General features: G+C 67.4%; 1 protein-coding gene across 3 annotated transcripts; it reads left to right on the top strand.

Moving 5' to 3' along the window:
• The first annotated feature begins 1,527 nt into the window (after window positions 1–1,527).
• On the top strand, window positions 1,528–21,122 carry ABCA2 (ATP binding cassette subfamily A member 2). Of its 3 annotated transcripts, XM_037036599.1 has the most exons (49): window positions 1,528–1,662; window positions 4,919–5,012; window positions 5,306–5,308; window positions 6,023–6,134; window positions 6,240–6,403; window positions 7,158–7,285; window positions 7,431–7,541; window positions 7,821–8,039; window positions 8,424–8,791; window positions 9,038–9,197; window positions 9,954–10,082; window positions 10,164–10,331; window positions 10,401–10,497; window positions 10,768–10,941; window positions 11,028–11,130; window positions 11,206–11,320; window positions 11,415–11,605; window positions 11,783–11,933; window positions 12,013–12,217; window positions 12,335–12,499; window positions 12,590–12,770; window positions 12,868–13,080; window positions 13,174–13,370; window positions 13,460–13,642; window positions 13,823–14,007; window positions 14,182–14,302; window positions 14,544–14,783; window positions 14,876–15,085; window positions 15,343–15,445; window positions 15,549–15,868; window positions 15,939–16,152; window positions 16,242–16,347; window positions 16,447–16,558; window positions 16,635–16,695; window positions 16,776–16,950; window positions 17,116–17,231; window positions 17,307–17,454; window positions 17,547–17,670; window positions 17,889–18,021; window positions 18,100–18,217; window positions 18,393–18,571; window positions 18,652–18,793; window positions 18,862–18,996; window positions 19,088–19,191; window positions 19,320–19,412; window positions 19,514–19,616; window positions 19,700–19,837; window positions 19,908–20,114; window positions 20,483–21,122. In XM_037036599.1, the coding sequence occupies exons 1-49, from the start codon at window positions 1,597–1,599 to the stop codon at window positions 20,516–20,518; spliced, it is 7,320 nt and encodes a 2,439-aa protein (XP_036892494.1). In that variant the 5' UTR covers window positions 1,528–1,596; the 3' UTR covers window positions 20,519–21,122. The 3 variants fall into 3 exon arrangements, with proteins under 3 accessions (XP_036892494.1, XP_036892495.1, XP_036892496.1); XM_037036600.1 differs by lacking the exon at window positions 5,306–5,308; XM_037036601.1 differs by lacking the exon at window positions 1,528–1,662 and having other exon boundaries at window positions 4,922–5,012; window positions 5,306–5,377.
• The last annotated feature ends 545 nt before the right edge of the window (window positions 21,123–21,667 follow it).

The following is a 21,667-nucleotide window of genomic DNA, read 5'->3' as shown; positions in this document are numbered from 1 at the left end:
CTCGAGGCAGGTGGCTGAGTGAGAAGAGAGGCTAGTGGCGAGACTCTGGGGGTGCTGACAGGGGCCCCAACGGGCCAAGCCTCTGTGACAGGAGCTCAGGACTTGTCCCTGCCCTAGGTGGGGAGGGACAGCGGGTGGAGGAGGCAGGAAGCTGCCCTCCTCCTTGGCAGGGGCTTGTGGGAAAGGCCTGCCAGAGACTTCCGGCCCTGACCTAAGCCCACGTGCTGACCAGGGACAAGGAAGTGTCCTAAGCTGCTCGGTGGGGTGGGTGGGGGATTGTGCCTGCCCACCTGCCCCAGCTGCCCCTCTTCCCGCTTCAGAGAAGGTAGGAGGGGTGGGGAGCTTCAGCCCCTGGGGTCTGCCATTCAGTGTAGGGTGTGACCTCTACCTGCACCCCAGACACTGGCCATCACATGACCCACTGCTCCCATTCACGAGTGGGGAAACTGAGGCAGGGGTGGAAGCAACAGAGCCACCCACCTGGTCTCCCGCGGCACAGAGGCCCGCCTGCCCCCTGCTGGCCATGTCAGGAATTGACCCTGCAACCTTCCTGGCCATGTTAGCACAGCGCCTGCAGCAAGCAAGGACCCCCTCCTCCAGCAGGTACCACCTCACCTCCGTGGAATTCACTCGCCCTCAGATGCGGGGACAAAAGCGAGCTGCTCACAGAGGGGCAGCCAAGTTCCCCCCAGTGACCCCACCTGCCCTGCCGCACAGGGTGGTTCTGGGGCCAGCAGGTCCCTTCCCTTCCTCCTGGCAGAGCCCAGCCAGGCTCACCCTGCCACCGAGTCACCATGTGGCTCACTACCAGGGGACACAGGAAACTCGCAGGGGCGGACAGCTCACCTGCAGCCCCACCCCCGCTGTGGGGGCAGGTCTGGAAGCGCCAGGTTGGGTGGATGTTGGCTCTTGGAAGTCTGGAGGTCAGTGGCCTACGTGCCCAGGTGGCATCTGCAGCCAGGGCGCCACGAGGTCTCCCCTCCCCAAGTGAGAGGGCAGGGACTGGGCCCCGGCTCTCAGGCGTTCAACCCAAGCTCCTGCCACCAGTACTGCGAGGACCTGGTAGGGGCCGAATGTCCCCCAACGGCCGCTCAGAGCGCCCTCGGGGGGCCAGTAACCACCTTGGGGTGCCCCTGCGGGAGGATCCAGCGAGAACGGGCTTGCGTGTAGGCCTGGCGGTGCTGGGAGAAGAACACCGTGGAAGGAAGGGGTGAGTGGTGGGTCTGGGTTTACATGTGGGCGCTTGGGCCGTCATTTCAACTCCTGGCGAGATGAGGGAGACCAAGAAGGCCCCAGTAGCAGGACAGAGCCCCAGGAACTGCCCGGGTGGGCGGGCGGGTCCGGTGCAGGAGGTACCCGGCCGGGGGCGGGGCAACGGCTTCAGCGCGGCGCCTTTAAGTGGGGGCGACGCGGGCGGGAGGCTGTCGCGAGTGGCTGTCGCCGGGCCTCCGGGGCGGAGCTAGCGCGGAACCGGTCCCGGGCTCTGAGACCCCGCCCCCGCGCGGGCGATGCCGAGCGGCGAGGCGGGCGGCCGGGCCGGCGGGGCGCGCAGAGGAGCTGGCCGCGGCGCGGAGGCGGTCGGGGCGCGGCCCCGCCATGGGCTTCCTGCACCAGCTGCAGCTGCTGCTCTGGAAGAACGTGACGCTGAAACGCCGGAGCCCGGTGAGCGACCCCGCGCCGCGGGCCTGCGGGCCGTGGAGGCCGCGCGCACCGGGGCCAGTGGCGCGCTCTCTGCGCGCACGTGCGGCAAGCCGGGAGCGCGCGGACCCCAGGCTGGCTAGGGGGATGTCGCGAGAGGGACGACGTGCCCCAGTCCCATTCTAGTCGGGCCCTGGGCGCCCCTGCCTGAGCTCCGGCCTCCGGGAGGGGGATATGCGGTGCCCAGCCCGCCTCCCGCGCCCGCTGACATTCGCGGTGCTCGGCTGAGTCACGAGCGCTCTCCGCAGCGCGCTGTCCAGGGCCAGCCTGAGGTTGGGGGACAGGCTGCCCGGGGACCCAGGGGTCACAAGAGGCCCTGGTCCCCAGGACAGAGGGCTGGCCCTCTGGATGCAGGCCCCGCAGTCTCTGGGCCCAGCCCCTGCATCAGCCAGCATCCCCTTCCCCTTCCCTGCCAGCTCCTCTGCCCTTGGGCAGGCCCTCCCTCTGCCCCTCCCCCCATATCCACGAGCTGGGACTGTGACTGCTTTCTCACCACTGGGAATGTCCTTCCTGTGCCAGCCTTGGCTGCCCAAGTCCCTGCACCCTTTTGTCCTTTGGGGCCGCCCTCCCTGAGGTGGACCCACTCTGTGACCCTCCTGAGCCAGCCCCTCTGGGGGCCAGGGCCGGCTGCGGGCCGCTGTCAGAAACAGAAGCCTCCTGTGAGGAGCAGGGCCAGGGTGGTGTGGATGTCATCACGCCGGCCCTCAGGATCCTGCCCTGGGAAGGGCAGCAGCCCGCATCCGAGAGGCCAGGGCAGGTTGGGTTTCCGAGTGGGGATTTTCCAGTATGGGCCTGGAACCGGCCAGGGTTCCGAGTGAGGGCTTGAGGAGGAGGCACCGTGCTGTCCCCCTAGACCCAGGAGGCTCCCGTCCCATCTGTCCCTGGGGTCCTTTGGGCTCCTGCCTGTGTCTCCTAGGGATTGGCCTGGAAGCGCACAATGAGAAACCCAGTGCTGCGGCCAGGGCAGGGTGGCCGTCATCACCACGGCCTGGCAGGGTTCCCCTGGGCACCTGGCCCTGGCGGGGAGCCAGGGCTGGGTACACTGGCTGCCTAGGGCGCCCGGAGCTGGCTGGCGCTGGATCGGGCCTGCAGCCCTGGGGCTGCTTCTGATGCAGCCTCCCCCACCTCAGGCTTTGGGCCACCGGGGACAGCAGAGCAGGGCTCAGGGGGAGAACGGGGATCAGGGTGTGGGCTCGCATTCGTATTAGCCCCGTCCCCCCACCCCCATTCTTGCAGGAAGGGCCCCCCAGGAGCTGGGGGCAGAGGCAGGAATGATGGTCCCTGTGTCCACTGGGGACCCCACGGCTCAGGGAGCAGTGGCTGGCAGGGCGCCTGGCAAGCTGGTGGGAGGTGCCCACAGCCCTATGCCCAGGAATGGCCCCAACTTGCTAGGCCTCCCCCAAAACCTTCCTCTGCCCCTGCCCCACCGTGGTCCCAGGCACTGGGTGCACCGTGTGGAGGTCCCGGGCCTGCCGCTGTTGGTGGAGTCCTTGCTGGCTGGTGCTCGGGCTGGGGCTGGCCGGATTCTGGGCACGGCCCAGCTGGACCCTCACTGCCCAGGAGGGTCTTAGGCTTCAGTGTCGGATGCTGGCACCTGCCCAGCAGAGGGTTTGCCCCTCGGGCTGAGTGCCTTGCTGGGGCGCACTCCCTGGGGCAAGCTCGGCCTGCAGGGCAGGGGCCAAGGGCCCCTGGACCTTGCCTGCTCCCTCCTCCCAAGCTCGGGCCTCGGTTTCTCCACTCGTGGGTGTGGCCTGTCCCCGCTCAGTGGGACGTGGGCCTAGCCTGGTGCCACAGGCAGCTTCTGGCGCAGGGACTGGATGACTATCCCCAAGTCACTGGGGTGGGAGGCAGCAACTCCATCCTGAGGTGTCATCTGTTCTGCCCTTGACCTAGCAGGAGAGGGCTTAGGCCCAGGGTGGGTAGCCAGGCCCCAGGGACAACATGGGGGCACTGGGCTGGTTTCAAGAACAGGGCTTGACCCCCCCCCTTGCAGGCCCCCCGGGTGGGACGCCCAGGTGGGGCCAGACCAGTGCTGCCTGCCTGTAACCAGATGCCCCTCTGGCCACCCGCCCTCCGCCTGCCCAGCAGGCCTCTTCTCCCAGCAGCTCTTGTGCAGCCGTTGCTATGGCGATGAGGAGGCAGAGGCCTGTTGCTGCAGTTACTTGGTGGAGGTGCCCGGTGGCAGGGCGGGTGTGGGTGGGGATGGCAGGTCGTGACCCGGGCTTCCCGAGTGGCCGCTTGCACATAGCCACCCTCACTGGTGTGTGGCCTGTGCCTGTCCCCGGCCCTGTGGGTGCCCACGATGCCTCCCCAGCCAGCCTGGGGCTGGGTCCTGGCTCGGGGAGGGATGGAGGCTGGCACGGGCTGGGGCGGGTGTTCCCGACCACAGAGCACCATTGTCAAAGTGCAGCAGACTCAGCAGCAGCTGCCCCACCGGGGCTGGGGCTCGCCCCCGGGCCGGACAGAGCCTGCTGGGAAGGGCCTCTGAAGTCTGCGTTTGGTAGGGGCGTGAGAAGGGCTGGGCAGGGGCTCCCCCTGGAACAGCCGGCCCAAGGCCTCTCCCTTGGCCTCCCCCTTGCCCTCCCCCACTCCCTCCCTGGGCTGAGGGGGTGACACCATGGAGCCCTTCCACTGTCCAGGTGACATAGAGACCTGGGACCTGGGCAGCTCTTTCCCACTCAGAGCAATTCCCAGCAGGGCTCCGCCCGGCGCCCCCCCTGGGGTGGCAGGAGCCGTCCTAGGAACGCTAAGCAGTGGCTGGGCCGGGCAGGGCTGCTGCACCCAGCCGAGCAGCCTGGGGTGAGGGCCAGGGGCCAGGACCGGGGGCTGGGGCTCACAGACCCCTGCCTGGGTCTTTTGAGAAGCCCGGGTGGAGCTTCTCCACCCCTCTGTGCCCCGCAGGCAGGGGAGAGGATGAGCGGGCACCTGCAGGGGTGAGAGTGGCCTGCCAGCTGGCTGGTTGCCGCTGCCGGCCCTCAGTGTGGCGAGCAGGACAAGAGCCGGGTGGGGCAGGGGCCTGTTTCTCCCTTGGGCCAGACAACAGTCCCCCTCTTGCCCTTTGAAAGGCCCTCTAAGGAAGGGTTGACCTTCTGCCGTCCCCGGGGGAGCATGTCGGGGCGGGGCTGGCCTTCGGGGAGGGCATCTGCCTGCAGAGAGAGGGAGGCGCGGGGCCGCCCGGCCCGCCCTGGGCCGACAACCTCACGCCGCCCGCCCCTTCCAGTGGGTCCTGGCCTTCGAGATCTTCATCCCCCTGGTCCTCTTCTTTGTCCTGCTGGGGCTCCGGCAGAAGAAGCCCACCGTCTCCGTGAAGGAAGGTGAGGGTCCAGGGGCCCAGGGCATGGCTGGGGGTGGGGCAGGAAGCCCTCTCGGCCCGTGCACGCCTGTCCTGTGTGCACGTGACTGCACGTATACGTCCCAGGTGCCACGGCCTGCCACCCTGTGCGGTCTGCCAGCCTGTCCCCGAGGGGCCCCTGGCCACGCCTCCTGGCTGGACTGGAGGGTGCAACTGGCCGTGGTGGCCGCCAGGGCCAGGTCCTCACTGTTCTCCTCTGTTCTGTTCTGCCCACCCCTGCATGGTCTCTTGTCCTCCTCCGCCGCCTGCATGCAGTCTGTAAGTGAGCGGCCACCTCCTCCTTACTGGCCCAGGCGCAGCTGCAGGAGGGTCCTGGGGGGCCTCCTGGTGCGGCTTAAGCACTCCCCCACCCCTACCCCTGCTTGCATTAACAGCCCTTCCCAGCCCTACCCACTGTCGGGGACAGCCAGATCCAGGGAGGGGAAGAAGGTGCTGGGAGTGAGGGGCTGGGCCACCTGGGCCTCCAGGGCTCCAGGCTCAGCTTCCAGGGTGCCCACCTCTCTGGGGGGCTGCTGGCCCTCCCTTGTAGCCCTGGGACACCTGGGCTGGCCTGGGCTGATGCTCCCTCGTAAGAGCCTTGCGGGCACCTGCGTTCACTTTGCTAACCAGCTGGCCAGAGGGGTCAGAGGTCGCTGCCCAGCAGGAGGGTCCACAGACTCTCCTGGGCTCTGAGGGCCATGCCACCCTGGAGGGTGCGGGGAGCGTGGCAGGGTGTTCTGGCTTTGGCTGGCTGACAGAGGAGGGAGGCTCTGGGAATTGCGGGGCAGGGGTGGCGAGATGCCTTTCGACCTCTGACCCGCTGGGGTCATTTGCACTGGAGCTCTTGGGCCTCTGTCCCCCGTCCTGCTGCCTGAAGCTGCTTTTCCTTCCCGACTTTCTATAAACTTCTCTTCTCGGCCTCTGTTTCCCTCCTGCTCTCTCTCTCCTTTCTGTCCCTGTCCTCGGCTCTCTCACCTGCCCTGCCCCTGCCAGCCTTCTACACGGCAGCGCCCCTGACCTCTGCTGGGATCCTGCCCGTCATGCAGTCGCTGTGCCCCGATGGCCAGCGGGACGAGTTCGGCTTCCTGCAGTACGCCAACTCCACGTGAGTGACCCCCAGCCGCCACCCCACCTCCCTGCCGCCCCGCCTCCCCGCCGCCACCGCCCCAGCTGGCGGCCAGTGGCTGACCTCCCGTGGCGCTCACTGCAGGGTCACCCAGCTGCTGGACCGTCTGGACCGCGTGGTGCAGGAGGGCAACCTGTTCGACCCCGAGCGGCCCAGCCTGGGCTGGGAGCTGGAGGCCCTGCGACAGCACCTGGAGGCCCTCAGCTTGGGCCCCGACACCTGGGACCGCCGGGCAGACAGACCGGCAGGTGTGTCCCGGGACGGGTGGGCAGTGCCCGTGTGTGTGCGTGGTGGGGAGCCCAGGCCCTAGCTCTGGGTTTGAGCCCCCGCTGGGTGGCGTCCTGCCGCAGGCCGGGTCTGTGCTTCTGGCCCTCCGTCTGAACTTGTGGTTTTCTACCAGTTCACCATGCGGATTTTTGAAACATAGCATAGCTGACAGTTGAGTCAGGGGCACTAAACTGACCTCTTTCCTTAGACTGTCAAATAAAAACATGGCGACAAGCCCTGGTCGGGCAGCTCCGTTGGTGGGAGCGTCGTCCCGATGCACCGAGGCTGCGGGTTTGATCCCCAGTCAGGGGCACGCAGGAGAAGCCACGGATGCGTGCGTCAGTGGGAGGACCAGCGAATCCATGTTTCCCTGCACCCTTTCTCTCCTTCCTCTCTCTCTCTCTCTCATCAGCCAATACATTTTTTTAAATGACAACAGCCCACACAATAATCACCTTCTGGTATGAATGAATCAAAATTATACCAATTTTTTTATTGTTAGATCAGCGAAAACCATATTTTTTGGTGTGCCTCAGTCTCAGTCCTTAGTGAACGTATGCCGTAGGTGACAAAGGCTGAAAATTGCCGGTCCCATGGTGGCTCTGAGACCCCGGTGTGCGTACACTTGTGCGGGCCTGCCGAGCTGCCCACCCCGGGGGCTGAGCCGTGGGGCCGGGAGCTTGGCTCTGAACCTCTTCAGAGCTGGCCCTCAGCCCCAACCTTCTATCTGTCCAGTGTCCTCCTTCTCTTTGGATACGGTGGCCAGGGACCCGAGGGAGCTGTGGCGTTTCCTGACGCAGAACCTGTCACTGCCTAACAGCACAGCCCAGGCCCTGCTGGCTGCTCAGGTGGATGTGCCTGAGGTGAGGCGGGGCGGCACCGGCCCCAAGCACTCTGCCCTCTGGGGCGGTTGGCTCCCAGACCTGGCCACTCTGCTCTTCCCTCCCCTGGTTGCAGGGCTGGGTGAGAGGCGTGCGGGGCTCTGAGCCGTGCCCCCTTGCACCCCAGGTCTATCACCTGCTCTTTGGCTCTTCGCCTACCCTGGATGTGGAGTCAGGCCTCCCCAGGGGTCAGGAACCCTGGGGCCCCCCACGTCCCAGTTCCCTCTTTCGGTTGGAGGTGAGGGGGCCTGGTAGTGGGAAAGGGGGCTGCGCCTTGTCTCTGGGCGGGTGTTTCTGCCTGGCAGCTACAGAGAGGGGCACCCCTGGTAATTCCTACCTCCTTCTTCGGGTGAGGGAGGGTCCTGAGGGTTTGTGGTTAGGGTGGGGAGGTCAGGACAGTGATGTGTCTCTACCCCCACCCCAGACCTGGCTCGGTGGCCTGAGCCCATCTTGGGCCAGGACCTGGGTCCCCTTGGTTGGGGCTCCTTCCCAACCGCTTCCCTGCACCCGCCCCCAGGAGCTGCTGGTGGCCCCCACCCTCCTAGAGCAGCTCACATGCGCTCCGGGCTCCGGGGAGCTGGGCCGCATCCTCACGGTGCCACGGGGGCAGCTGCCAGCCCTGCGGGGCTACCGGGATGCTGTCTGCAGCGGGCAGGCCACAGCCCGCGCCCGGCGCTTTTCTGGGCTGGCTGCGGAGCTCCAGAACCAGTTGGATGTGGCCAAGATAGCCCAGCAGGTGAGGAGGCGCTGCCTGCCAGCTGGCCGGTGGCCCAATGTCCAGGCGGGAGGAGGTACTGGAGCTCCTGGGGGCCCGTGGCCATGCAGGAGGAGCAGGGGGTGGGGGTTGGCGCCTGCTGGGCACCCTGCACCCTTCAACACGCCATGCCTCACACCCCTGCCCGGCCCCACGTCCTGGCCCCAGTCTGTCTCTCGCAGCCCCGGGCCCATGCTCTGCTTACCCCTGGGCTGCAGACACTCCCTCAGCCCCTCCTCCCAGCCACCGTCCCTTTGCTAGTACCTTCCCAGTTCCACCCTGACTCAGTTCCCAACCTGCCCACCAGCCCCAAGCCTTGCTCCCTCCCCTGGGCCTGCATGTCCCCACCTGCCCATCTCCCCTCAGCTGGGCCTGGATACCCCCAACGGCTCGGCGCCCCAGCCGCAGCCACCCCCCCCACGGCAGCTGCAGGCCCTGCTGGAGGACCTGCTGGACGCCCAGAAGGCTCTGCGGGACGTGGACGTTCTGTCGGCCCTGGCTCTACTGCTGCCCCAGGGCGCCTGCGCACACCGGGCTCCTGGAGCCCCAGGCAGCAGTCCGGGCTGGGCGGCCAACAGCACAGGGGGCGGGGTGGGCACGGGCTCCAACGCCACCGCGGAGGAGGGGACCTCGCCCGCCGTGGCCCCGGCCTCCTCTGACGGCCTGCAGGGCCAGTGCTCCGCCTTCGTGCAGCTCTGGGCCGCCCTACAGCCCATCCTGTGCGGTAACAACCGGTAGGTGCGAGGCAGGGGAAGGGCGGGGGTGAACAGGCAGACGGGGTGGGGCCTGGTCCCGAGGCATGCTCTGAATCCTCCACACCCCCTACCCGCGGCCCACGGGTTATGGTTATACCAGGCCTGGACCCGCAGCCCCTCTGAAGCCCCGCCCCACCCGCCCCTCCCTATCCTGAGTGCCGGCTCCCACCCGTGAGGCCACGCCCCCCCTGAACCCCCCACCCCCCTCCCCCGGTCCCGCCCCAGCACCATTGAGCCGGAGGCGCTGCGCCGGGGCAACATGAGCTCCCTGGGCTTCACGAGCAAGGAACAGCGGAACCTGGGCCTCCTAGTGCACCTCATGACCAGCAACCCCAAGATCCTGTACGCTCCCGCGGGGTCTGAGGCCGACCGCGTCATCCTCAAGGTGCGCGAGTCTGTGCCCCGGTGGTCTAGCGGCACGAGTCTTCCGGGGCAGCAGCTGGAGCAGCTGGGGGAGGGTTCTGCGGGCTGAGACCGCTGCACAGAGGGGTGCAGCCCGGACCCCCGAGCTCTGGTGTGATCCTGTGGGATCGTGGGATCGGGGTGCAGGGGTAACCGGGGGGCTGCCGTGGGGGTGCACTAGAGTGGCTGCTGTGGTACCAGTTCTCGGCCTGGCTCCGTGTGGCCAGGGCTGTTCAGTGCTGGTGGGCGTGGGAGAGAGACGGCGTGCATTCACCCCCCAGAGTTGTCTCCAATGGGTGAAATGTGGGGGCTTGGGGCCGGCCGAGGGCACAGTGTGAAGGCCCTTCCCGGGGAGAAGTCCTGTCTGGGGCAAGTAGGGAGCACGGCCAGAAATGGCCCAGGGAGGGGAGAGGCCGAGTGTGGGGAGACCTGAGAGCCAGGTGTTAGGGCTGCCCGAGGGGTGCACAGACAGGGGTCTGAGGGAGGAGCTGGGAGGGCACAGCTGGTGAGGCAGGGGGACCGCACCCCGCCGCCCTGGAGGGGGTGCAGAGCGAGACTCAGGGGGAGCTGGAGAAAGGCGAGGCTGGAGGGGCACTGAAGGCTTCCAGGCGGCAGCTTGGCCAGAGCAAGGGTGTTTGTTGGCCAGTGGCTGGTGCCCCCGTGGGGGAGGCCAGGGGGTGGAGAACCGCCCCCCGCCGGCCAGGGTCCTTGCGTGAGCCCATGCCCTCACCCTCTGCAGGCCAACGAGACCTTTGCCCTTGTAGGCAACGTCACCCACTATGCCCAGCTCTGGCTCAACATCTCCGCCGAGATCCGGAGCTTCCTGGAGCAGGGCAGGCTTCAGCAGCACCTGTACTGGCTGCAGCAGGTGCTGGGGCCGCGGGGAGCCCGCACGGTCCGGGGTGGTGGGCGGCGCAGGCCACCCTCTGAGCCCATCTTACGCCCCCAGTATGTGGCGGAGCTGCGGCTGCACCCCGAAGCGCTGAACCTGTCGCTGGAGGACCTGCCGCCTGCCCTGCGACAGGGCAACTTCTCCCTGCCCAACGGCTCCGCCCTCCTGCAGCAGCTGGACACCATCGACAATGCGGCCTGCGGCTGGATCCAGTTCATGTCCAAGGTGGGGTGGATGGACCCCTGGGGCTCCGAGGGTGCCCAGGGCCCGCTCCAACGACGCCCCTCCCCCCAGGTCAGCGTGGACATTTTCAAGGGCTTCCCAGATGAGGAGAGCATCGTCAACTACACTCTCAACCAAGCCTACCAGGACAATGTCACCGTGTTTGCCAGTGAGTCCCCCTCGCTGGGGCGGGTTAGGGTTAGTTCCTCCTCCCACCTACCTACCTGCACCAGCAGTCAGCTCCACTCTGCCCCTCCTCCTCCAGTCCCAGCCCCTCCCCACGTCCCTTATTCCCCGCCCCCGTGACCCCGCCCACCTCGGTCCCACCCCTCTTATCCCCCAGGGCCTCCCTATCTACTCCAGACCCTCCCGCATCCCAGGTGCTGCCCCTCTCACACCCCGCCCCCTTCGCACCCCCACTGCGCCCCTCCCGTCCCAGGCGTGATCTTCCAGACGCGCAAGGATGGCTCCCTGCCGCCCCACGTACACTACAAGATCCGCCAGAACTCCAGCTTCACGGAGAAGACCAACGAGATCCGCCGGGCCTACTGGCGGCCTGGGCCCAACACCGGCGGGCGCTTCTACTTCCTTTACGGCTTCGTCTGGATCCAGGGTGCGGACCGCCCTGGGGGGCCCGGGGCGGGGGGGGGGGAGGCCCTGTGGCCCTGTGGCCCCGCTGACGGCTGACCCCGCCCACAGACATGATAGAGCGCGCCATCATCAACACCTTCGTTGGGCACGACGTGGTGGAGCCCGGCAGCTACGTTCAGATGTTCCCCTACCCCTGCTACACCCGGGATGAGTGAGTGCGGTGTGGGGTGCTCGGGGGTGGGGCCGGGGCGGCCGAGCCCCCCTCACGCCCCGCCCCCCGCCCCAGCTTCCTGTTCGTCATTGAGCACATGATGCCGCTGTGCATGGTGATCTCCTGGGTGTACTCGGTGGCCATGACCATTCAGCACATTGTGGCAGAGAAGGAGCACCGGCTGAAGGAGGTGGGGGCCGCGGCCGCGGAGGGGGGGCCGCTGCAGACACCCCTTCCTCCCCAGCCCGTGCCCAAGGCCCCCTGCGCCTGCCCTCTTGCCTCAGGTGATGAAGACCATGGGCCTGGACAACGCCGTGCACTGGGTGGCCTGGTTCATCACGGGCTTCGTGCAGCTCTCCATCTCGGTGACCGCCCTCACCGTCATCCTCAAGTACGGCCAGGTGCTCATGCACAGCCACGTGCTCATCATCTGGCTCTTCCTGGCCGTCTACGCCGTGGCCACCATCATGTTCTGGTGAGAGCCCCCTGGCGGCCGTGGGCCCGGGGTGGGGGGGGGCGTGCCCTGCTGGTGGTCCCGGGGAGCGGAGCCCCACTCCGAGCTCCCTGGAGCCCCCACGGGGGCAGCCGAGGCGGCCTGGGACTCAGAGCCGGGCCCGGCGTGGCTGACAGCCTGTGGCCATGTCTGCCCCAGCTTCCTGGTGTCTGTGCTGTACTCCAAGGCCAAGCTGGCCTCGGCCTGCGGCGGCATCATCTACTTCCTGAGCTATGTGCCCTACATGTACGTGGCCATCCGCGAGGAGGTGGCGCATGACAAGATCACCGCCTTTGAGAAGTGCATTGCGGTAACCGAGGGTCACGGGGGGGTGGGGCAGGGGCGTGCCCAGGCTCCTTCCCTGCGCTGACGCCACTGTCCCCCCTCAGTCCCTAATGTCCACCACAGCCTTTGGCCTGGGCTCCAAGTACTTCGCCTTGTACGAGGTGGCGGGGGTGGGCATTCAGTGGCACACGTTCAGCCGGTCGCCTGTGGAAGGGGACGATTTCAACCTGCTCCTGGCGGTCACGATGCTGATGGTGGACGCCATGGTCTACGGCGTGCTCACGTGGTACATCGAGGCCGTGCACCCAGGTGCCAGCCAACCCTTTCGAGGGGGTGGGGTGAGGGTGGGTTGCAGCTCCTTGGGGGAGACATGGCCAGTAGCCCAAGGCCGTGGGTCAGCTGCCCCTCCTCTCCCCAACCCCCCAGGCATGTACGGGCTGCCCCGGCCCTGGTACTTCCCACTGCAGAAGTCCTACTGGCTGGGCAGCGGGCGGACGGAGGCATGGGAGTGGAGCTGGCCCTGGGCGCACGCCCCCCGCCTCAGCGTCATGGAGGAGGACCAGGCCTGCGCCATGGAGAACCGGCGCTTGGGTGAGGCGGGCACCAGGGTGGTGGCTGGGGCAGTCACTGGGGTTCGGGGACCCGGGGCAGCCTCGGCGCTGACCCACGGCCCTGGTGCAGAGGAGACCCGAGGCATGGAGGAAGAGCCCACCCACTTGCCGCTGGTGGTCTGCGTGGACAAGCTCACCAAGATCTACAAAAACGACAGGAAGCTGGCCTTGAACAAGCTGAGCCTGAACCTCTACGAGAACCAGGTGGTATCCTTCCTGGGCCACAATGGGGCCGGCAAGACCACCACCATGTGAGTGTCCGGGGGCAGGCCCCCGGGGCCCTCACCGTGTGGGTGGCTGGCGGGCTTCCCGAAGGAGGTGGGGGTTGTGACCCTGCCCACCCACCAGGTCTATCCTCACGGGCCTGTTCCCGCCCACGTCTGGCTCGGCCACCATCTACGGGCACGACATCCGCACAGAGATGGACGAGATCCGCAAGAACCTGGGCATGTGCCCCCAGCACAACGTGCTCTTCGACCGGCTCACGGTGGAGGAGCACCTCTGGTTCTACTCCCGGCTGAAGAGCATGGACCAGGCGGAGATCCGCAAGGAGATGGACAAGTGTGTGGGGCGGGGCTTCGGGCCTGGGGCGGGGCCTGAGGCGGGGCCTGGGCCCCCGCAGCCTGGGTCCCAGGCTCTCTGTCCCACCCTCAGGATGATCGAAGACCTGGAGCTCTCCAACAAGCGGCACTCGCTGGTGCAGACGCTGTCCGGTGGCATGAAGCGCAAGCTCTCCGTGGCCATCGCCTTTGTGGGAGGGTCCCGAGCCATCATCCTGGACGAGCCCACGGCCGGGGTGGATCCCTACGCCCGCCGCGCCATCTGGGACCTCATCCTGAAGTACAAGCCAGGTGAGGGGGGGGGGCGCCAGGCGGGCGGGTGTGTTACCCTTGCCCCTCCGCCCGGCCCCACCCTCCTGACCCCACCCCGGCCTCCGCAGGCCGCACTATCCTCCTGTCCACCCACCACATGGACGAGGCCGACCTGCTCGGGGACCGCATCGCCATCATCTCCCACGGGAAGCTCAAGTGCTGCGGCTCCCCGCTGTTCCTCAAGGGCGCCTACGGGGACGGCTACCGCCTCACGCTGGTCAAGCGTCCTGCCGAGCCCACGGGCCCCCAAGGTCTGTCCTGGGGCTGCCCCTGGGGCCCTGCTCCCAACACTGCGTAGCGGGGCTGCACCTTCACATTGCCCCACGAGCGCAGGCTGCTGGGTCCGCCGGCCTGGCTCACCCCCGTCCTGGGCCAGGGTCTCTCCCCGGCGGCCCCGAGTGAAGCCCCTCACCAGCCCCGTGCCCTCCTAGAGCCAGGGCTGACGTCCAGCCCGCCGGGCCGGGCCCCACTGAGCAGCTGCTCCGAGCCCCAGGTTTCCCAGTTCATCCGCAAGCACGTGGCCTCCTGCCTCCTGGTCTCGGACACCAGCACCGAGCTCTCCTACATCCTGCCCAGTGAGGCTGCCAAGAAGGGGGCCTTCGAGCGCCTCTTCCAGGTGTGGGGGGCAGGGAGGGGCCGCGGGTGGCCTGAGGGTGTGGGGGCAGGGCCCGCGGGGGCAGGGCTATGGCAGCGGGGCGGGGCCTCCTACAGATGAGAAGGGTAGGGGTGGGGCGCGCCATAAGTCTGGCCCAGGCTGCCTGCCTCCCTCACCCAGCATCACCTCTCCCAGCACCTGGAGTGCAGCTTGGACTCCTTACACCTGAGCAGCTTCGGGCTGATGGACACCACGCTGGAGGAGGTGTTCCTGAAGGCGTCAGAGGAGGACCAGTCGCTGGAGAACAGTGAGGCGGGTGAGGTTCGGGAGCTGGGGACAAGCCCCGCCCCATTGGGCCTCAGCGTGCCCCTGAGCATCCTCACTCGTCCTCTGTCTCTGGAGGCCCAGGGTCCCGAGTGGGAACAGGGACCTAGACTTGCCCGGGGGTGAGCCTGGGGCCAGGGGTCCTGGGCAGGTGGATAACCATGGGGTCTGGGGTGCTGGGCAGGCCTGCGGGGGGAGGCCCTCCTGAGACCCCCTGCCTTCTTCGGTGGCAGACATGAAAGAGTCCGGGAAGGATGCGCTGCCTGGGGCCGAGGGCCTGGCCCCTCTGGGTGACACTCACGCGGGCAACCTGGCCAGGTGCGCGGAGCTGGCCCATTCGCAGGCGTCCCTGCAGTCTGCATCCTCAGTGGGCTCTGCCCGCGGGGACGAGGGAGCCGGCTATGCCAACGTCTACGGTGACTACCACCCCCTCTGCAACAACCTGCAGGACCCGGACAACGTCAGCTTGCAAGGTGGCCGACGGGCAGCTGGGCGGGGCCGGTGGGTCTCCTGGAGGGTGGCTGGGACAGGCGTGGAGGCTGAGCAGCCCCACCTCCCTGTGCAGACGCGGAGGCCGAGGCCCTCTGCAGGGTGGGCCAGGGCAGCAGCCGCAAGCTGGAGGGCTGGTGGCTGAAGGTGCGGCAGTTCCACGGGCTCCTGGTGAAGCGGTTCCACTGCGCCCGCCGAAACTCCAAGGCACTGTCGTCTCAGATCCTGCTCCCCGCCTTGTTCGTCTGCGTGGCCATGACGGTGGCCCTCTCTGTCCCTGAGATCGGTACGGCGGCTCGGCCGGGCGGAGGGGTGTCAGTGCTGGTGTCCCACCCCGCGGGACTGTGGGCCTGGTCTCCTCCTGAGCCACGTGGGGGACCCACCCCGCTCAGGGTCTGGCTCTCCGCCTGAGACCGGCAGTGCCTGGGGGTTCACGCCTCCCTGAGCCTGGCCCTGCTTGGGCACTGTGGGTGCTGGGAAGGCGGGGCCTGGGCCTGGATGGCAGGTGCTCAGGCGACCTGCCCACCCTGCTCACCCTGCCAGGCGACCTGCCCCCGCTGGTCCTGTCCCCCTCTCAGTACCACAACTACACCCAGCCCCGCGGCAACTTCATCCCCTACGCCAATGAGGAGCGCCAGGAGTACCGGTGAGGACGCCCGCCGGGGAGCAATGGTGGGCAGGGCCTGATTCCAGTGCTGGGTTGGGGGGCACCCATCTCCGCACCCGGACTCATGGTGTGGGTGCCCCAGCTTCCAGCTGTCGCCCGACGCCAGCCCCCAGCAGCTCGTGAGCACGTTCAGGCTGCCATCGGGCGTGGGTGCCACCTGTGTGCTCAAGTCTCCGGCCAACGGCTCTCTGGGGTCCACGCTGAACCTGAGCAGTGGCGAGTCCCGCCTGCTGGCCGCACGGTTCTTCGACAGCATGTGCCTAGAGTCCTTCACGCAGGGGCTGCCCCTGTCCAACTTTGTGCCGCCCCCCCCCTCGCCTGCCCCGTCCGACTCCCCGCTGTCCCAGGACGAGGACCTGCCGCAGGCCTGGAACTCCTCTCTGCATCCCACCTCCGGGCCAGGTGAGGGCCCTCGAGGCCGCCCTGGGGTGCGGGGCAGAGCGGGCCACAATGACACCCGCTGTGCCCACAGAGAACTGGACATCCGCGCCCTCCCTGCCACGCCTGGTGCGGGAGCCCGTGCGCTGCACCTGCTCCGCACAGGGCACTGGCTTCTTCTGCCCGAGTGGTGTGGGCGGGCATCCACCCCAGATGCGTGTGGTCACGGGCGACATCCTGACTGACATCACTGGCCACAACGTCTCCGAGTACCTGCTGTTCACCTCCGACCGCTTCCGGCTGCACCGGTGAGCTGGATGGGAGGCACTTGACCATGCTGGGTGGGGGCCAGCCCCCCACGGCTCATGTGACCTCGCTGCTCCTCGGCCTTGCCCAGGTACGGGGCCATCACCTTTGGCAACGTCCAGAAGTCCATCCCAGCCTCCTTTGGCACCCGGGCCCCAGCCATGGTGCGGAAGATCGCAGTGCGCCGGGCAGCCCAGGTGAGCACCACCTGGCCCCAGGCCCCGTGGGATCTGGCCACCCCCCCACTCAGGTCTGCAGGGACCCACAGGGCTTTGGGATCTCCCTCTGCCTCCCAGGTTTTCTACAACAACAAGGGCTACCACAGCATGCCCACCTACCTTAACAGCCTCAACAATGCCATCCTGCGTGCCAACCTGCCCAAGAGCAAGGGCCACCCAGCAGCCTATGGTGAGTGGGGTGTGGTGGGCGGGCTGGGGTGGGTGGCTTGGAGCGGGGTACTGAGGCTGTCCTTCCTGTGCCACAGGCATCACTGTCACCAACCACCCCATGAACAAGACGAGTGCCAGCCTCTCCCTGGATTACCTGTATGTGTGGGGGCAGGGCGGGGCGGGGCCGAGGCTGTGGGGCTGGGTGCCGGGCAGGCCTGAGGCTGCCTCGCCCCCAGTCTGCAGGGCACAGACGTGGTCATCGCCATCTTCATCATCGTGGCCATGTCCTTCGTGCCGGCCAGCTTTGTGGTCTTCCTGGTGGCCGAGAAGTCCACCAAGGCCAAGCACCTGCAGTTCGTCAGTGGCTGCAGCCCCATCATTTACTGGCTGGCCAACTACGTGTGGGACATGGTGCGCCTCCCGTCCCGCCGGGGCGGGGGGGGGCGTCTCCCTTGGCACCTGCGTCTCCCGCCCCACCACCGCCCTGTCAGCCGTCGGGCCCCTCCTCCCTGTCCTGGGCCCTCACCCAGCCCCTCCACTGCCCCTGCCCCTCACCAGCCACCTCTGTCCTGGTAGCTAAACTACCTGGTCCCGGCCACCTGCTGCGTCATCATCCTGTTTGTGTTTGACTTGCCGGCCTACACGTCACCCACCAACTTCCCTGCAGTGCTCTGTCTGTTCCTGCTCTATGGGTAAGCGGGGTGGGCCAGGGCGGGCGTGCCACGGGGCTGGCCCGCCTGCTGACCGCGTCTGCCTTCCCACGGCAGGTGGTCCATCACCCCCATCATGTACCCGGCCTCCTTCTGGTTTGAGGTCCCCAGCTCAGCCTATGTGTTTCTCATCGTCATCAACCTCTTCATCGGCATCACGGCCACTGTGGCCACCTTCCTGCTGCAGCTGTTTGAGCATGACAAGGTGGGCAGCGGGGGCGCGGGCACAGCGGCCAGCGGGGCCGAGGCCGGGCGCGTGACCCCCGTGACCCTCGGTGACCCCCTGTGGCCCTCCAGGACCTGAAGGTGGTCAACAGTTACCTGAAGAGCTGCTTCCTCATCTTCCCCAACTACAACCTGGGCCATGGGCTCATGGAGATGGCTTACAACGAGTACCTCAATGAGTACTACGCCAAGATCGGTGCGGCGGGCGCGGGGTGGGGGCTGGATGCGGGATGGAGCCCCAAGGGCCCTTAGGGCCCAGTGCGGGCAGGGCCGGGGCAGCAGGGCCCTTGGGGCTGGGGTGTAGGAAGACAGAGGGCGGGATGCCTCTCCCTGGAGATCAGGGACTTGCAGGAGGGGAGGCGAAGGGGGGCTCACAAGACCCCAGGCACAGGCCCTGAGCCGGCTGCCCCACAGGCCAGTTTGACAAGATGAAGTCCCCATTCGAGTGGGACATCGTCACCAGGGGGCTGGTGGCCATGACCGTGGAGGGCTTCGTGGGCTTCTTCCTCACCATCATGGGCCAGTACAACTTCCTGCGGCAGCCACAGTGAGTGCGGCGGGTAAGCGCGTAGGGGAGCTGGGCGGTGCAGGCAGCTGGCAGGACACTGCCCACTCTGTCTCCCAGGCGCATGCCGGTGTCCACCAAACCTGTGGAGGACGATGTGGACGTGGCCAGCGAGCGGCAACGAGTGCTGCGCGGGGACGCCGACAACGACATGGTCAAGATCGAGAACCTGACCAAGGCGAGCCTCAGGCGGGAGGGGTGGAGCCCCCATGCTGCGCCTGCCTTGCCCCTCCTAGACTCAGGGCTGTGGGGGGCGGGCCCTCATGGGGCAGGGCTAGGGGCGGGGCGGGGTGGTGGGCGGGGCCAGCCGCTGGTCCCGGGGCACTGAGCACACAGCCCCTCGCCTCTGATAGGTGTACAAGTCCAGGAAGATTGGCAGCATCTTGGCTGTGGACCGCCTGTGTCTGGGCGTGCGTCCCGGCGAGTGCTTCGGCCTCCTAGGTGTCAATGGCGCAGGCAAGACCAGCACCTTCAAGATGCTGACGGGCGACGAGAGTACGACAGGGGGCGAGGCCTTTGTCAATGGGCACAGGTACTGGCGCACGCGAGGTGGGAGCAGTGCCTGGGCGGGTGGGGGACTGCGCCCCAGTGCTGACGACGCTGCCTCCCCAGCGTGCTCAAGGAGCTGCTCCAGGTGCAACAAAGCCTGGGGTACTGCCCACAGTTTGACGCCTTGTTCGACGAGCTCACGGCCCGGGAGCACCTGCAGCTGTACACGCGGCTCCGCGGCATCCCCTGGAAGGACGAAGCCCGGGTGAGAGTCGCCCAGGTGCGGGAGGGTCCAGCGGGGCGGATGGGCCTCTGACGGCTGCGTCCCTCCAGGTGGTGAAGTGGGCCCTGGAGAAGCTGGAGCTGACCAAGTACGCGGACAAGCCCGCCGGCACCTACAGCGGAGGCAACAAGCGCAAGCTGTCCACGGCCATTGCCCTCATCGGGAACCCCGCCTTTATCTTCCTGGTGAGCCCTCTTTGCTTTTGTCTTGTTGGGGAGCCTGGGCGAGGTGGCTGGTAGGGGTGCAGCTAAGCTAGGCTCCGCCCCCCGCCCCCAGGATGAGCCCACCACAGGCATGGACCCCAAGGCCCGCCGTTTCCTCTGGAACCTTATCCTGGATCTCATCAAGACCGGGCGCTCCGTGGTGCTGACGTCACACAGGTGCGGCCCCTCCGCCCCCTGCACCCGCTGCCCCTGCCTCTGCACTACCCCGGCCCCTGTACTGCACTGCCCCTGCCTCGCCCCGCCCCTCCCCGAGGCCCTGTGCCAGCCTGTGGCCCCTCCCACAGCATGGAGGAGTGTGAGGCGCTGTGCACACGACTAGCCATCATGGTGAACGGGCGTCTGCGCTGTCTTGGCAGCATCCAGCACCTGAAGAACCGGTGAGCTGAGGGCCTGGGGCAGGCGGCGGGCTGTGGAGCCAGGGGCAGGTGGGGTGGCTTCCCTGGGCAGTTGGGGCTGTGGCCATGGGCCTGTCCGGCAGGTTTGGAGATGGCTACATGATCACGGTGAGGACCAAGAGCAGCCAGAACGTGAAGGATGTGGTGCGGTACTTCAACCGGAACTTCCCAGAGGCGGTGCTCAAGGTGGGCGGGGCCCCGGGTGGGGGTGGGGTGGGATGGGGGCGGGGCTGGAGTGGCCTCTGACCTCCGGACCTCCTTGCCCCCAGGAGCGGCACCACACAAAGGTGCAGTACCAGCTGAAGTCAGAGCGCATCTCGCTGGCACAAGTGTTCAGCAAGATGGAGCAGGTGGTGGGCGTGCTGGGCATCGAGGACTACTCGGTCAGCCAGACTACCCTGGACAACGTGAGTACCTGGGTGGGGGCACTGACCACCAGACCCTCCCCCACCTACCATCTGCCTCTCTGCCCACCAGGTGTTTGTGAACTTCGCCAAGAAGCAGAGTGACAACTTGGAGCAGCAGGAGACAGAGCCTCCCTCAGCCCTGCAGTCCCCCCTGGGCCGCCTGTTCAGCCTGTTCCGGCCCCGGCCCACACCCACCGAGCTGCGGGCACTTGTGGCCGAGGAGCCTGAGGACCTGGACACCGACGATGAGGGCCTCATTAGCTTCGAGGAAGAACGGGTGAGCAGGGGGCAGGGGCAGGGCAGGGCAGCCAGGCTGGTAGAGGCTGTGGAGGCGGGTTGGTGGCCACAGGGACTGCTGCCAGCTGGAGCTCTAGGGGACAGCAGGACGCTGAGAATGCAGGTGGGCACAGGCAGGGGAGACAGACCCACTGCCGGCTCTTCTTCGCGGTGGGGAGTGGGGAGACAGGGACATGGAGGGAGGGGCCTTGGAGACAGGCAGGATGGGCGGGGACACCAGGTGGAACAGGGCCTCGCCCCTGGGAGAGCTCAGGGAGGTTGGGAGGCAGGGGCAGAGACCACGTCCAGTCCTGGGGTGGGGCAGCGCTGGGTGCAGGCACATCCCCGAGCCTGCCCAACCTCCACCAGGCCCAGCTCTCCTTCAACACGGACACACTCTGCTGACCACCAGGAGCCAGCTCACGAAGTGGGAGGTCTAGGACCAAGGGCTTCACGCCCCTCCAGCCCCCTGCCCCCTGCCCAGGCCGCCCTCCCCTCATTGTGCCAAAGGCCGGCTGGCCCTGGGCTGCGATGCCCTCACCCTGCTCTGCCTTAAAGCCCAGCTCCGCCCGCTGCCCCTGGGGCCCATGGGGTGACATGGCTGCCAGGCACGTGGGGCCCTGTCCTGGTGGGGGACCTGGCTTCCTGGACTGGCTTCTCTCTTGCACCCTGTTTGGAGAGAAGGAGGCTGCTGTGGGCCTAGGGCTGAGGGTGGGCAGGGTTAGGTCCCAAGCCTGCCTCCTATTTATTTTGTTTTAGGTGGGGGTGTACTCACCCTGCTTCCCTGCGGGGGGACTGGGGAGGGGCTGCCTTGGGGCAGGGGGCTGGATACCGGGAGCGGCACAGCCAGCCCCACTGGCCAGGAGTAGCTGCAGGCCCCTTGCCACCCCCTCAGCTGCCCCTGCTCCCCCCCCAGCTTGGCACCCTGCCCACCTGCCCACCCGGGCGCCGGACTTGTATATACTGCACAGATGTTTGTTTTAAGTAAATAAACAAAAAATCTACACAAGCAAGCCTGCGTGTGTGGGGTCGGGTGTCGGCGTGACGGGGGCCCCTGCTGGGCAGTCTCGTCTGCAAAGTCCGGGAACACAAGGCCTCACATGGGGCAAGGCAGCAGGGTCAGCTGGGGGCAGAGGGCAGGGCTCCACGCCCCTCTAAGCCTGGTGCTTCAGGTGGGGAGACTGAGGCAGGGGCTGTCCGTCACTTCTTCCCCCACCCCCTCGGCCTGGGCTCCCGGTGCTCAGGTTTCTGTGGACAGCAGGTTTGCTGGGCGGTCTCCATCTCATCCTGGCCATGGGAGGGCTTCCAGGAGGAGGTGATCTCTGGGCTGAGACCCAAGTCCAGGTAGGAGTGCATGCAAAGGTTGGAGGTGGCATGGAGGCTCCCAGGCCCTGGCTCAAGGAGCCTGGAGATGGGGTGGTCACAAGGAAGGGTCCCAGAGCCTGTCCCCTTGCACTGGGCCATGGTCAGTCTCCCTGTTTAGGTGCTTCAAGGGCAGTGGAAGGGACACAGACGCCCCCAAGAGGGTGGAGGGACACTGATCCGCTTGTCCCC

Source organism: Sturnira hondurensis, unplaced genomic scaffold (genome assembly GCF_014824575.4).
Source record: "Sturnira hondurensis isolate 20B ecotype Veracruz unplaced genomic scaffold, ASM1482457v3 Scaffold0022908, whole genome shotgun sequence".
NCBI lineage: Eukaryota > Metazoa > Chordata > Mammalia > Chiroptera > Phyllostomidae > Sturnira > Sturnira hondurensis.
This window is presented reverse-complemented; position numbering and strand designations above follow the sequence as displayed.